At 37.7% G+C, this 15649-nt stretch overlaps 1 protein-coding gene across 4 annotated transcripts in view; it reads left to right on the forward strand.

Moving 5' to 3' along the window:
• Positions 1-15649, forward strand: part of LOC120518075 (archaemetzincin-2) — a 59116-nt gene that overhangs the window by 39731 nt on the left and 3736 nt on the right. For 2 of the 4 annotated variants that reach the window (XM_039740660.1, XM_039740659.1), the window contains exons 5-7: positions 4132-4295; positions 8945-9121; positions 13955-14105. In XM_039740660.1, coding sequence (XP_039596594.1) covers positions 4132-4295; positions 8945-9121; positions 13955-14092 — 479 coding nt within the window. In that variant the 3' untranslated portion in view covers positions 14093-14105. Of the gene's footprint in view, positions 1-4131; positions 4296-8944; positions 9122-12603; positions 12697-13954; positions 14106-14547; positions 15645-15649 lie in introns of those variants that run through there. The other 2 variants (XM_039740661.1, XM_039740662.1) reach the window with 2 other exon arrangements.

Genomic DNA, 15649 nt, shown 5'->3' on the forward strand with positions numbered 1-15649 from the left:
ACCTTTGGTCTAGTAAGAAGCCATAATTTCATTTTTCAAGTCATTCAGGTCAGAAGTTGGTCCCTTCATTTTGAGAAAGTAGCAATATCTATTGTGTTCTGTTTTTTGAAGTGCAGAATGGCTTGGTCACTCACTTGAGGTATTCACACAAGATGCAAAGCCTACAAGAGATCTGATTACAATGGAGCAAACGCTTGCTTTGGCGGGATGTAACTTAAATTAACAACAAGATGCAAACTGACTAAAACCACTTAATTGCAGGGCCCATTCACTTGTACATCAACACTCACAGGGCCAGTTTACAATCACCACGTAATCTGCCCTGTATATCTTTTGGGATGTGCCAGTAAAACCCACAAAGACATAAAGAGAACATACAAACTCCATATGGACATTACTGGTAGATAAAAAGAACACAGAACATTAGATCCTTAATGCTGCTGATCCTGTCGTAAAGTGTGTATTAGCTAAATTGTTAATGAATACTGATAGTATGGTTTACAGACATCTTAACACAATGCACACTTTTTAAAATTATATTTTTTATTGGTATGTTTCTTGTGTTTTATTTTGTGAGAGAGGTAAGGTTGGCCTGTTTTTATTATTGGGCTCATGACATCTCCTGTACTGAATAGGTACTCTTATTCAGGGTTTGTTCCTGTCTTGCAGTCTTTGAATATCATTGGGTTTCTTACTGAATGTGCCCTGTAGGTAAATTCATTTAAATTTACATAGCACCCTGAACTTTCCTTTATCACAAACCATCGTTATATATAAAACGCTACCATGGCTGTCCGTTTGTCTGTCCAGGATATTAAATCACCTGTAGCTTGCAAACTGTTTGACGTATTGACCTGAAATTTGGTACACATATACTATGTGACGTCTACTATCTGCTTTCAAAGTGATGATTGACCTCCAAGGTTATTACTTTTTTTTATTTTTATTATATTTTATTGTAAAATCACCTCTAGATAGAGGCTAGCAGGGCAGCCGTGGGGCGCATGTGTACGGGCGCCGTTCTTATCCCTACCACCTTCGCCGTCATTTCCCCTACCTCTTTATATCTTAAATCATTCTTGAGGCAGATTGAAGACTTCAGTGCCAGCTTAAGTGAAAAATTAAAGAAGCACAAATACTGACTTAATCAGTTTTAACACAAAAAGATGCTGACGAAAGAAGAGAAGAAGCGGGCCGCAAGAGTGGAGAAAACAAGAGCTGCTCAGGAAGCAGCAAGCACATCAACCTCTGAGCAAATGAATGCTGAACATACAGAGAAAGAGAATGAAAACTATGAGTGCTCAAGTCAAGTGTATTCACTGCCCGTTACCGTGCAGTGCGCCATTACTGGTCATAGAATTAATTGCGTATGTGCTTTACATTTACTTTTATTTTGTATCATGTTTGGTGTTGCCTAGGATTTGCTTTATGCAATGACATACTGTAAATAGAAGTGGTAGCAGCTTTCCCGTGGGACACTTTTTAAACCAGCAAACCTTACATGTAAGGTGGTAGTGCCGTAGTGGATATGCCACAGTAGTAGTGTCATTATGGACATGCCAAATTCTGTACAATTATTGAATATAGCAATCACTTAAATGTTTATGTGTATAGATCAATGAACAGTACACCACAGGATTGTGGAAAATAATCTTAGATGAATTTGGGTCTTTATGGCACCTTACACCTTTTGCATCTTAGTAATCGTGTTGCCTTTGTTTTAAGGGATGCTAAAAGGATTTTCAAACAGTTTAATGTTCTTTGCTGTCATCTGTGAATTTCCAGAACTTTATTCAGGAGACTTATAACAGATGTCTTGTAGAAGTTTTACCGTTTGAGATACACTCTCTGGGAAACCTCAACATATGGTTGGTGTTATTCTTAAGAAATCGGAATGGTAAAACCAAAACTGAACACAGCTGGAGGCCATTCAACCTTTCCGGATGGTTGGTGATCATACCAGAGCTGATTTACATTTGATGTTAACAGTTGTGTATTTTGTAGGGTATTTTTTTTTTTGCTACAATTTGGATTCCTAACATTAAATTATTTCTCTTATTTGATCCAATTTGGGATCACAGGGAGCTGAAGCCTTTCCAGATTGCATTGAATGCAAAGCAGGAACCAGTGATAAATAGGATCTCATTCAATTGCAGGACCAACTCATGCACACATGTTTCTAAAAGAAACTGATTTAAAAACGTCACTTAAAGGGGAACAATCTCATTTTTTCTATTTTGAAACCAGAAGGAAGGATCTGTGTCACTTGGGCTTCTGTGGTTTTCATAACCTGGTAATGTGTCTTGATTTCAGGTAGTTAAACTGTGAAAGGTGTGTAGATTTTCTATAGAGGCTGTTATCAGTTATGCACAAGGAGTAGGCTCCAGATGGAGTCATTTGTGTGTGTGTGTGTGTATAATTGATGTCTAAATACATTTTTGCATGATAAATGAATACAAACTTGTCCAATCAGCAAAAGTTGTATGCTTCAGAACTTGGTAACATTTTGTTAATTTTTAAAAATTTTATTTTAAGTTCCAGAGGCAGCATTTTGATGTAATGAATGTTACAACATTACTGCATCACAGATCTCGTGTCTGGGCTGGAGTCGTAGGCTTGAATTGTTGTCTTTGTGCAGTTTTTATGTTCTCCCCATATATGTATATGCATTCCTCCCACAACCCCAGAGTTATGACGGTTATTTTTATTGGCAATATCAGGTTGGGCTACACAAGGGACTTCTGCCCTGCCTTGCACCCAGTGTTGCTGGAATATGTTCCAGTCCCACCTTGATCTTATAGTGGATTAAGTGTGTTTGAGAAAGCTCTCTTATATTAATGGTTAATGAGATAATCTGTGTTGCACTTTCAGAGTTAAGATGACCATCAGATGAATGTGCAAATGTGGCTCTATTTTAACTTCACTAATTCTAGATTATCTCATTAGGGAAAGGGAATGGATGTTGTCTTGTTTTATTCAGATGAAATCATGATCTTCTATTATGGCTCAAAGTACTGTGTTTTTAACACTGGATGGCAGCACACTCATGCTTTGATCTGACAGTTGCCCTGCTTCATTAAATCAGCCTCTTGAACTTTCAGCAGCATTTTATTTATGTCAAATGTTGCCTTGCCTTAGTCAAATGTTTACTGTGTTAATTCAGCTAACAATAATGTGAATAATGATATCTTGTTTGTAGTACCAAATTAAATGACTACTTATTTTAAGAATATATCCATCCATCCATTATCCAACCCGCTATATCCCAACTACAGGGTCACGGGGGTCTGCTGGAGCCAATCCCAGCCAACACAGAGTGCAAGGCAGGAAACAAACCCCGGGCAGGGCGCGAGCACACCCACACACCAAGCCTATCCACCTAACCTGCATGTCTTTTGGAAAACCCACGCAGACACGGGGAGAACAGGGAAGCGAACCCGGGTCCCCTAACTGCTAAGCAGCAGCGCTACCCACTGTGCCACCATGTTGCCCTAAGAATATATTGCTATTTATATTTACTGTTGTGGTCTACTACTTTTTCTCTTATTGCATTTACTTAAGTTACTTAGTAGCTATGCCAACAAAAGATTTTGTTTTTAAGTCAACCATATATTGATTGGTTAGTTTACGCTTCAAGAAGATGTTGCAATGGCCCCATTGTCTATTGAAATGAAATTAATGCCACAGATTCGGTCTTCATTTTCCACATGACCCTGGGAACAGCAATAAGGGAATGTGACTGAACTTGTGTTTATATTTCTGCTTTCTACTCTCAGTTGTCAACATTTCCTAATGAATGTTGCGCAGAGATTCAACATATTTATCAGTATTTTGTTATGTCTATAATATTCTTGCTTCACTTATAAGTGAACTGGTTGCAGCTCCTTAGCTGAATTTGTTTTAGATTGTTTCTAAACTAAAACTAAATGTGTGTGGTGTCAAAGTTTTGTAACTACTTCATACACTATTGTGGCAAAAGGGTTCATCTGTCTAGTGCCATCAGTCACTATAGGGGGAAAATACATTATATTGTTTGTTGCTGTGAATGTGGAGTTATAAACTCGAGGAGTTTTAAAATGTACAAGATTTGCAAGCTCAAAATAATGTTTTTCCTTTCCCTTTTCATTATAGGGATGGGCATTTTTAGTTTTGCCAGGTATGATGACAACTTTTATAGTCGTGAGTACAAAGGTCGGATACAGAAATCAAAGAAGCTGACTCCTGGAGACTATTCCATATTCAACAGTTACTATACCCCACCTGTGACCAGTGCTCTACTGTATCGCTCATGCAGAGTAAGTCCTAGTTGTACAATTATGTGTATTCTGGCTTTTTAGGATTCTAAATGCATTGCATGGTGAGAATGCACAAACACCTATTTGTCAAGGTACCTTTATACACTATGACATTATCATTATTTCTAATATTTTTGTGAAAATGAAGGCCTTGATTCTTGTCATTAAGTATTACATTGGAAAGTTAAAGTATTAGTTATTATGAGATACAATACTAAAAGGGAATCATTTACATTGATTGGAAGTATGTTGTGTTTGTGTGGCAGCAAGAATTCAAGTAATTATAGTTTATCTTTAACACAACAATAAATATTGTTAACATAGCTAGATTCAAACGGTCAATTTAAAGAAAAGATAAATCACCAGTATCCTGTAAATATCTGTACTGTATCTTCAATACGTTGACCCATATACTGATGAGGAAATGACTCTGTCTTTGGGCTCAAGATATAAGTATCTGTATTCTTGGTGGACTCCGAGGTGTCCTCATTCTCCAGACATCAACACATGAGATTAACCTTCATTTGAGATTGTTTTTTCTTGATACATATTACTTTTCATAGGATGGCTTTTTGAGATGTGTACAAAAATATTGGGGTTGGGATTTCAGTTTAACTGTGAGGGCATTATATTTGTATAATACATGTGTGGTTTTTGATGAAGATAAATGATGGCACCTGCTTTATATTGTTGAGGTGTGATTCTGATATCAGTATATGGGTCTATGTATTGAAGATATACAGTAGATGTGTATAGTATATTGGTAGTCTATCCATCCATCCATCCATCCATTCATCCATCCATCCATCCATTATCCAACCCGTATATATCCTAACTACAGGAGCCAATCCCAGCCAACACAGGGCGCAAAGCAGGAAGCAAACCCTGGGCAGGGCGCCAGCCCACCGCAGTTGGTAATCTATCACTTCTTTAAATTGACTGTTTGAATCTAGCTATGTTAACAATACTTATTGTTATGTTAGAGGTGCGCTATAGGTTTGAGAATATTGTTACGCTTCTCTTTTACTGTTAAATTTTTTCTGAGTGAGTGTATATTCTAATATTCCTTATGGTTATAATTACAGTTGCATAAATTTAATTTCATACATTGTAATAGTAAAAATTAGAAGGAGGACGTTAAGACCTTTGCCACTAATGCCATTTCACCAGCAACATACCCAGCTGAAAATCAAATCAGGTTGAAAGAAGTACTGCCTTTATTTCAAAATGACTCCTTTATCTGGCAGCCTAGCAGTTCTAACTGCCTTTTTTCTTATCATCCATTATTTATTCTCTGGTTGAAGGTTATACTGACAAGTACAAAGTTGTGTTAAGTTACCTTAAATTACATTATATGACTTACGTAAAAGAACAGAGTGGAACATGGCTGGTTACTTATTAAATATTTATCAGGTCAGTTTAAAGTTTCCTTTTTCAGTTTTTAAATCATGTAAAGTTCATATGGCAATGGTCTTGAAAGACCCTCTCATGTAAGATGTAGAATAAACTAAAAAAATGATAAAGGAGACATAAAGAAATAGCATTTGTTATTTATTTAAAAGGCAATTGGAAATTTCAGAAGTGAATTTTCATCATATCCAATTATTAGAATAGTAAATAAAGATTTGTGTTGATACCTGATAAAAATTGGAATGACATTTGGTGCAAGCAATATTTAATTTAAACAACCTCCATTCATTTTTCCAATTCAGAATTTCTAGGAATAGTTCTGTCTATAGGATGGAACTGTTCATGGAAAGAAGGCCAAAATGTCATAGGGCACTCTTAAAGTTACCTAAACACTTGCTTGTGGGGAGGAAATACAAAATAATCACAGCAAAGCCAGAATGATCGAGGTTATGGCTGAATAAACATATTCACTCATGTTGTCCTTAGGTTGACACAGTCCATCATTTTTGTAGCTCTTCTCTGACTAATTTAAAGATTTTTTGCTTGATTTTTCATCACATGTTTACAGTAAGCTGGAGGCTGTCCTGGCAGTAATAGGTGCATGGAAAGAACTAAGCCTGAATTGCATACTAGTCCATCATAGGGCACATGCTCAAAGTCAACTGCAGCGGACCATTTTGTAGTCTCCACTTAATGCAGTATAGATAATTTAAAGTTATGAAAAGAACCAGGAATTACCAGAGAGCAGGAAACACAACACAAGTGGTAATCAGTCTGAGAATTCTAGTTAGGTTCCTGGCTTTTTAAGGTGGATGTCCTAACCATTTTACTAAAATGCCATCATGACCAGTTTCAACTAGCCAAAAGTTGTTTTTGCGTACTGTATATGATTTAGTATCTGGATTAATATTTAAAGCAAGATGGAAAAGAATTCTCAGTATAAACATCATTTTTAAAAAATATCTTGTATATTAACTTAAGCTACGATTTGACCACCTGTGAGAGTTCAAGTTACCTTGTAATCTAACCTGTTGGTTGGGTGGAGACTAAAAAAATCTTAATTTACTGTACATTGATAATTAGGACCACTTTCAAATCTAAAGTTAACTTTTCACAGTATTTCTGTGTTAAACTAGGAACCAGTGAAAGTGGTGATCAGATTTGTGGAATTGGACAGACAGCACATATGCTTACGTGAATTTCAAATCTAGAAAATGCTATAAGCATTTCATTAATGTGGCTTTCATGCAATGGAAATACCGCTTTGATTTATTCAAGTTTAAATTAGCTTCTTAATTTTTTATCATTTTTCACTTTATTTTTGTAGTAATCATTTATAGGCAGATAAAATGCTGTATAGAAATGCAAGATATGTCTCTACTACTAGTACTGTCATCTTAGCGGCATCCGTTTATTATGAACTGGCTATTATTGCATGGTACTTTGGGTTGTCACATGACCATAAGAAAAAATATCAAGCATGCAAGAACATTTTTTTTCTTCATTTTCTGTCACTGCTGACATCGAAGATGAGAAAAGAGTATGGTGTACCCATCAGGAATTGTTAGCTCCACACAGATGGACCAGGTTCAATGCTGGGAACTTTACTGTGGAAGGTCATTCTGTTTACGGTCCTGCCTCACAACCGCAGTGGCAACAGGTTAGAGAATTAAATTAAAGATCGCATTAGTGCAGACAAATGGAAATTATTACTCGGTGAAATAATTGAACAGCGAAAACAGATCAAATATATTTTTCGGATTTAATCTTTAAGTTGGAGACTTATAGATTGTGAAATTCGTGTTTCCATCAGCGAAAAGTAGTGTTTTCTTTCCAATGAAGAGGAGTATCCATGAGAATTAAAAGATTTGTTGTTTGGTGAAAGTGAAATCCGCATACGCGAGCGGCAGAGACACAAAGTGTCTGGCACGTAGAACAGGCCTATTGGCGAAGCCCCCTAGTTTGTTTATTGATTTGTGGTAGTAAAAATTACATATTAAAATGCAACTTGATAGCCATATTGTAAAAAAATGGATATAAACAAATCTCCACACTGCATGTACAACAGGTGCTAATAGAAAACCTACACTGCTGCCTGGGGACCGAATCAGGATGGTGGCTGCCTGTGTCTTTGTTGTTCATGGAGGCAGGAGCCTCTGTCTATGATTAGCACCGTAGACTTAGAGTTGAAAACTGTAAAATTAAACTGGTATCTTTGTGATGGATTAAACCAGCACACATCCATTGTAAGAATATAGCTTTTCAGCTGCTACCCACAGTGAACTGTTTCCCAGTAATTTGTACATCTACCCTTATGGTGAAGTTCAAGTAGCAGTAAAAACATTTTTTGTAGTAGGCCATTTCTTTGCCTTTTTTTAAAAGTTCATATTTAAATATTAATAGAATAAAAATGTGCATAAGGCTACTTGCTGTTCAAAATACTTCTTAAAATATTTTAAATGTGCTGACAATTGGAGTACACATCCTTTGACTTACAGTAGGCATCTTTCACCCCTCAATGTTCTATACACCGTAGCAGCCTTTTGGAAAACCTAAAACATGTTTTTATCTCACAGTGAATGAAGAGAAAAATCTTACTGTTTGATATGTTTCTTCCTTTATCCATATATTGGATATTCTACACAGGAATGCACCGAAGACTGTGCAGCCAATGACCAAGAGAATTAGTCGTTGTAGTCGTATAGAGTCACTGGGTTTTCCTCGTTTCCTCACACATCCTAAAGAAATGCACATTAGTTTAATTCACACTCTGTAAATGCTATCCCAGTATTGGTTTCGGCTGAGCGGGTTTGGACAACTGCTGTGTACTTCCAAAGTACTGAGAGGCTGCTGCTCTCAGTTACCCTATAATGGAAAGATCAGGCTCAAAAAGAGGACAGATAGTGTTGATGTTTTTTTTTTAGCCATGAATGTTTTTGCAACATGGCATTTCTTTTGAATTACATTTATTTATGCAATTTCTGTAGTGGACTGCCACTAAATCCAGAGTTGGTTCCTGTATTGGATCCAGTGCTTCCAGAGTAGGCACCAGTCACCTGTGACCCTGAACTGGTTTAAATGGATTAAATGTGTTATGTCTTGTTAATGTCACTTATTTGGTAGAAACATAATTTTCCAGTGATGAGTGATTTATTATTTATAAAAGTAAAGAAATTTCTTTTATATACTGAATATATTACCTGTTATCTTCATTTGATTTACATATGCATATTTTCTAGACACTGACACATGAAATTGGTCATATTTTTGGGTTGAAGCACTGCCAGTGGATGCAATGTGTGATGCAAGGGTCAAACCATCTTGAGGAATCAGACCGAAGACCCTTGGACCTTTGCCCTATCTGCCTGCGCAAGCTGCAATCCGCTACTGGTTTTAAAATTGCAGAAAGGTACAAGGTATGACCCATAAAATGTTTCTTTTAAATGTCACCTATAATTATTGCCTTTTCTAGAAAGTGGTTTTATACTGTTTTGGTAATAACTTTTCTTTTTTTATTCTTTTCCCTTATTGCATGATTCACCCATATTTTCGTGCCAAAATTTATAAGACCTATGATTTATATTAAATGTCAGTTATAAAGTGGCTGTGTGTGTGTGTTCACACCCTATGAGGCACTGGCACTCTGTTCAGGTCTATTTCCTGCTTTGTGTCAAGTGATGCTGGGATTGACTCCCAATATTAAGTGATCCTGAATTAAGCAGGCCTTTAAGCACATCTTTAACTTGAGAAGAAGCTACTTACATAATTTTGCCAACTGTAAAGCTGCATCAACTCTTTAACTTATTAAATTAACTACAAATGTACAATACTAAATAATTGCCCACATAAGTATCCAGCCCCTTAAAGTTAGTATTTAGCAGGTGCACATTTGGTAGACATGACAGCCTCAAGTCTCTCTGCATAGGTCTCAGTCAGCTTTGCGCATCTGGGCTCTGGAGTTTTTCCTCATCATTCTTTGCAAAACTGCTCAAGCTCTGTCAGTTGAATGGGGGATCATGAGTGAACAGACTTTGTCAAGTTCAGCCACAAATTCTCAATTGGATTGAGATCTGGACCCTGAATCCTCCACTTCAGGGGCCTCATGCATAATGCCGTGCGTAGAATTCACACACATGGCGTAAGTACAAAACCGGAAATGTGCTTACACACAATAAAATCCAGATCCATAAATCTGTGCGTTCACCCACTTCCACGTTCTTCCGCTACATAAATCCCAGTCAGCGTGAAAAGAAACGCACGTGCATGCGCCTGCTGTCCTGCCCCAACTCCTCCCAGAATTACGCCTCTTTAAATATGCAAATCAATATAAATAGCCCTTAAGCTCAACATTCTGTGAAAAGGCAATGGGAAAAGCACTGGGCGAAATAGAAGAAGTTCAGCAAATACAGAGTGGAGGAAAAGAAAAATATACTATTTGTTGGTTTAAACAGTGGTATAAACAACAAAAGGAAGTTGATCGAGTGACAGAGTGTCGGAGGAATTCGAAAGCTCAAGTTCACAAAGTCTCACAGTGCCCGAAATAAAAAAGAAGTTGTCAGATATCAAAGTCGCCATGAAATGGCGAGTCGTAGCCCACCGTCTGAGTGTCATATGAAAGCTTATTAGGGTACAGAGAAAAAAATAGGCACACAGTGGGGAAAAAAGTACGAAATGTCAACTTTAATCTCGAAATTTCCACTTTAATCATATAGTTTATTTTGTTATTAAAGTAGAACATCATAAACTTCATCTTAAAATTGTTTAATTTACTAGTTTCTCAAATCCCATCATAACTAAAGTAGCACGTTAAATGCTTTGTTTTGTATTTGATCTTCTATGTGCTCTATGTGTGTGAATCACTATGTGCTTCCAGGCTTTCTCTTCCTCCGACAGGACACAGAATCCATTACATTCATAATATTACAGCTCTCTGAATAATTAAAATACTGAGATGTATACTTGATATCATTTTCATGGTGATAGGAGTTAAAGCATGTTATTAAACATGGGAACATGATGGCGCAGTGATTGTGCGTGACCTTCGATAAAATAATTTATTGCAGCAGTACTGTCTCTTTCAGACGTACTAACCCCCAATTCCTGTCCTTCCTTTTCTTTCTCCAAATACCCAATCGCCACACAATCAGTTCTGTAATAGACGTTAAGATATCTGTAAGCTGAGAATGCAGATTCTTCAAAACTTTTAAGGAATATTGAAATATCTTCATAGTACGTGTTTAATTATTCTATCCTTCCAGTGTCACGCCAGTCCCAGCAAGCATACAGCGCGAGGCAGGAACAATCCGTGAACGAAGAGCCAGATCCTTACTAGCGCAGCGACACTGTGTCCTCACATGTTTAATTATTAACAATATACAGTAGATTATTTAAATGCTGTTAAAGTTTTATCTATATAATATAATAAACATATTTTTCTGCATTTCATCTTAAAAATGATACCGCCGTCATATATAAATACGCGCTTTATAAAGTGGCTCAGGTTGTGCAATATTATAACTGTAGTGCAAGTTTACAGTAAGATGATTGTACTTATAAGTACAAAATGTTCTACAAGGAGCACTTGATGGACTGATTGAGTGCGTTTATAGGGATGAAACTGTTTCTGAACCGTGAGGTCCGTACAGTAAAGGTTTTTAAGTGTTTGCTGTGTGAGAACAGTTCAATAGACAGCATGGTTGAGGCAGCGTGTGCTTGATGCTGTATACCGATAATTCTCTTTCCGATCAGCTGCTCCGAGTGGTGCAATGAGAGTAATATGGATAAAGATGATCTGCTGTGGCAACCCCTAACAGGAACAGCTGAAAGAAGAAAAAGAAGGTGCAGTGAGAGTAACAACGCTAAAGCAGCTATGGTATTTGGAATAGTTTGGCCATTCTGTGGACCATTATATTGTTACTGGTTAATTACAATCAGATGCATTAAACTAATAAACAATATGTGGTTAATTTCAGTGTATTTATAAAGCCGCGTCAGGGATGTGGATCTAAAAAAGAAAGGGTAACCACACTGGAACAGTAGCACTGCTTTGACGCTGAGTGCCGCCAGTCTGCAAAACCGAGCGCAGAACTTGCGTAAGCCAGGGTATGAGCTACTGTGGAAATGTGCGTGGCTTTACGGCAAGTTTAGGTTTTATACATCGCAATTTGAACCTGGAAACAGACTTACACAACATTTTTGTGCATACACACCATTTATACATGACATTAACATGATTATTTTTTAGACCACTCCTGTATACCTTTGACATTCTGCTTGTGGTTGTTGTCATCTTAGAAAATAAATCTTCTTCCAAGGGCCTTGTAGACTACATTAGAATTTCCTCTGGGATTTGCTGCATTCATGTTACCCTTTACCCTCACAAACCTTTCCAGTGCCAGAGGAGTGAGTGTCTCCCCAGCATGATGCATCCACCACCATACTTCATGCTGTATTTTTGGTAATTTGCAGAGTCTGGCTTATGACAAAAATGGTATTTAGTCTAATTGCCAGAAAGCTCAATTTGGTCTCACCAGACCATAGGACCTTTTAACAACTGACTTCAGAGTCTTCCATCTTCATTTCTAACAAACTCTAACCAAGATGTCATGTGTCTGCCTCTAGTCTCGGCCACCTAAGCTTGTAACTCCTTCAGCGTTCTCTTTGGGCTCTTAATCAGCCTTCCTCACTAGTCTTTTTCTTGTTCAATTAGTTTTTTTTTTGGACTGCTTGCTCTAAGCAGATTTACACTTCTGCCACACTCTTTCCATTTCTTGATGATTGATTAAACTGGACTGCAAAGGATATTCAGTATCTTGGGATATTTTCTTATGTCCATCTCGACTCGTGCTTTTCAGCCAATTTTTTTACAGAGTTTCCTGCAGTGTTCTTTTGTCTTCAGCATGTACCTTAGGCCAACATACTGACGCAGCACAAGTTGGACCTTCCAGAGAAGGCGCATTTATTCTACAACCAACTGAAACCCCTTTGACTACAGGCAGGTGATCTCCATTTAACTAATTACTAGACTGCTAAACCACTTGGCTGTACCAGTGCTGATTTAGATGTGTTGTATTGAAGCAGGTAACATTGACATTAATTTAGATCCCTTTGCAGAGAGGGTGAATACTTTTCATAGGCACTTGTAGTAATGCACACAGGAAAGAGTATGTTACAAGTAAAGTATGTTAAAAACTGGAAGGTAATAGTAAAAAGAGAAAAACCTTTCAAGGTGAAAAAAAGATCTTTAATGTGTCTCAAGTTACCAGAAAAAAAATCAGTATGTGTGAGTTTAAGGCCAGCTGGTAGATAAATCCGTCTTAAGCATTCAAAAACTATACAGAAGGGAAAGCATGTATAGTGAAGTGTTCTGTGTGATTCATACCTTTGTATAATATTTAAATTACTAGGGGGCTTTGCCCTCTGCCAGCGGCCGCTTCTCCAAAACTCCTCTTAAATGGTGATTCAATGGGAAACAAATACATTTTTTTAAACTCCTCTTTGCTCAAGCAGCTGGTGGCGTGCTGCTGCTGCCGCCGTCACGCTGGATCTGAAAGTTGGTCGCCTATCCCCAACTCCCCCACCAGCGGTAAGAACCGTTATAAAGAGGGGGGGCTGAGCGCACTCCAGGGAGATGTGGCTGCTCCTCGGAGACCCCTTTTAAATGGTGATACATTGGTAAACAAGTAACAGGTGTTTTTTTTCACCTCCTCTTTGCAAGAGAAGCTGTTGGCTTGCTGCTGCTGCTGCTGCCGTGCCGTGTGATCAGCATTTCGTGCGGAGCTGCAAACGTTTAAAAGTCTGTACAGCACCTGAATATTCAACCTCTTTTCACTGTTCCATCATTTCCCTGAATAATATTTTCATTTTGTTTGCGCTTATGCGATCTTTACTTTCATTTTTTGAGACTTTTGAACTTTTCTACTTCCATTATCTCTAACCTGCTCTGCATGTGTATCTCTGGACTTGCGTCTGAAGGTTGTAAGTATGACGTGAAAATGTCTCTGTCTCTCTTCAAAAGATCACATCACGTCCCCTGGAAAAAGTTTTGTCTCGTCGCAAGTTTTGTTTTTTACAATAGAGAGATATAAAGGACCTATGTTAAATACATATAGGACATTCCTGGATGACAATGTATTATAGCTGTTATTAATATTTAGATGTTAACTAGGAAACAAATGAAAAATCAACAGCAGCCACAGCCACCACTGATTAATGTTTGCACAACTTTTTTTTCCCCCTCAAATAATTAGGCCCTGCTTCGGTGGATAGAAAGTGATTTAACTACAGACATCCATATGGAAGTGGCGAAAAGAGCTCAGAAACCCACTGCAGCATTTGAAGAATCTAGAAAGTGGCTAATGGAATGCTTGTGCTTAATTGGTGACTAATATCCCTTAAATGGTAAGAAAACCTTAAATAGCATTTTCTTCTTCTCTGTCTTTGATGTGGACCAGGTACATCAAATAACAAAACTCATTTTCTCTGCATGATTGTCAAAAGTAACAAGTATTCTTGAAAGCAAATGTTCTCACTACCAAGAAGCATTGTCTTCTACACAAAGTAATTTGGATTACTTATTCTTTAGTTATAAATGACAAGTGAGCATCCCCACCACCCATTTTTTTATGCTTCATTTTCAAACCAAGTTACCTTTTAATGGCTTTTCAGAGATAAGAGCCATGGTTTTTAATTTCAGTTTTGCAATACATCAGTTAGCAAGGACATTGTTTTGTGCAGCTTGTCTTGTGCTTGTGTGCTTTTGTTGCATGGCAGGCCTGCAAATCCAGTAAGGTTTAAAACTACACCCACTGTTTTATTCCCTTTTTTATTGTAAATCGTCCAGGATCTAGGACGGCAGAAAGCTTTTAACCTCTTGTGCCACAAAGATGTAATTGTCAACTAATTTGTATACTGTTCAAGAAAATGAGGGGAACACTTAATCAATGATCACAGTCTAACACCAAGTCAATTAAACCTCAGGAATATCAGTTTGTCCAGTTAGGAAGCACAAGAGATTTTGAATCATCTTCGCCTGATTTGATGCAAATGAAAGTGACAACTGGTGTATTGGAGAGGCAACAGCAGAACAACCCCCAAAAAAGGAAATGGTTTTACAGGTGGTGGCCACAGACAGTTGCTCTCTCCTCATCTTTACGGATTCTTCTCCAGTTTTGCATTTTGCCAGTATCCCTGTCACTACTGGTGGTATGAGGAAATACCTGCAGCCAATTCAAGTTGCACAGGTAGTCCAGCTCCTCCAGGATAGCTCATCCATATGTGCTGTTTCAAGAAGGTTTGCCGTGTCTCCCAGCACAGTCTTTAGAACATGGAGGAGATACCAAGATGATATGGGCCGCTACATGAGGAGAGCTGGACAGGGCTGTAGAAGAGCATCCTCCCAGCAGCAGAACCAGTCAAAGAACCAGAGAGAGCACTGCCATAACCCTACAAAATGACCTCCAGCTGGGTACAGGTGTACATGTCACGGACTAAACTGTCAGAAACAGAATGCCTAGACGTCAGGAGTGCACACAAGCACATGGGGGCCATACACACTACTGAGTCACATTAGGCATTGTTGTGATGAAATTCATGCAAGTTGGATCAACCTGTGATTTCAGTTTCTAATTTTGATTTTTGGTGTGATGTTAAATTTTGGTTTCCTTTGACCATTGTTACATCATTTTATTCTCAATGGATTACACAGTATTACTCAGTAAAGATTTTCCACTTGAATATTTTGATATCCGATGTGTGATTTAAGTGTTCCCTTTATTTTTTTGAGCAGTGTATTTACTAACTGCACAACCTGTCTATATGGTAGTAGCAGCTAATAGCTACCCCCTGTACGTGTCTGATCATATTTATAAAAGCAAAGAGAGTGACTGACAAGTAAAATCATTTACTTGGTCTGTTTAATCACACACTAAAGAAAAAAAAAGGAT

This window comes from Polypterus senegalus, chromosome 17, assembly GCF_016835505.1.
Source record: "Polypterus senegalus isolate Bchr_013 chromosome 17, ASM1683550v1, whole genome shotgun sequence".
NCBI classification, from domain to species: domain Eukaryota; kingdom Metazoa; phylum Chordata; class Cladistia; order Polypteriformes; family Polypteridae; genus Polypterus; species Polypterus senegalus.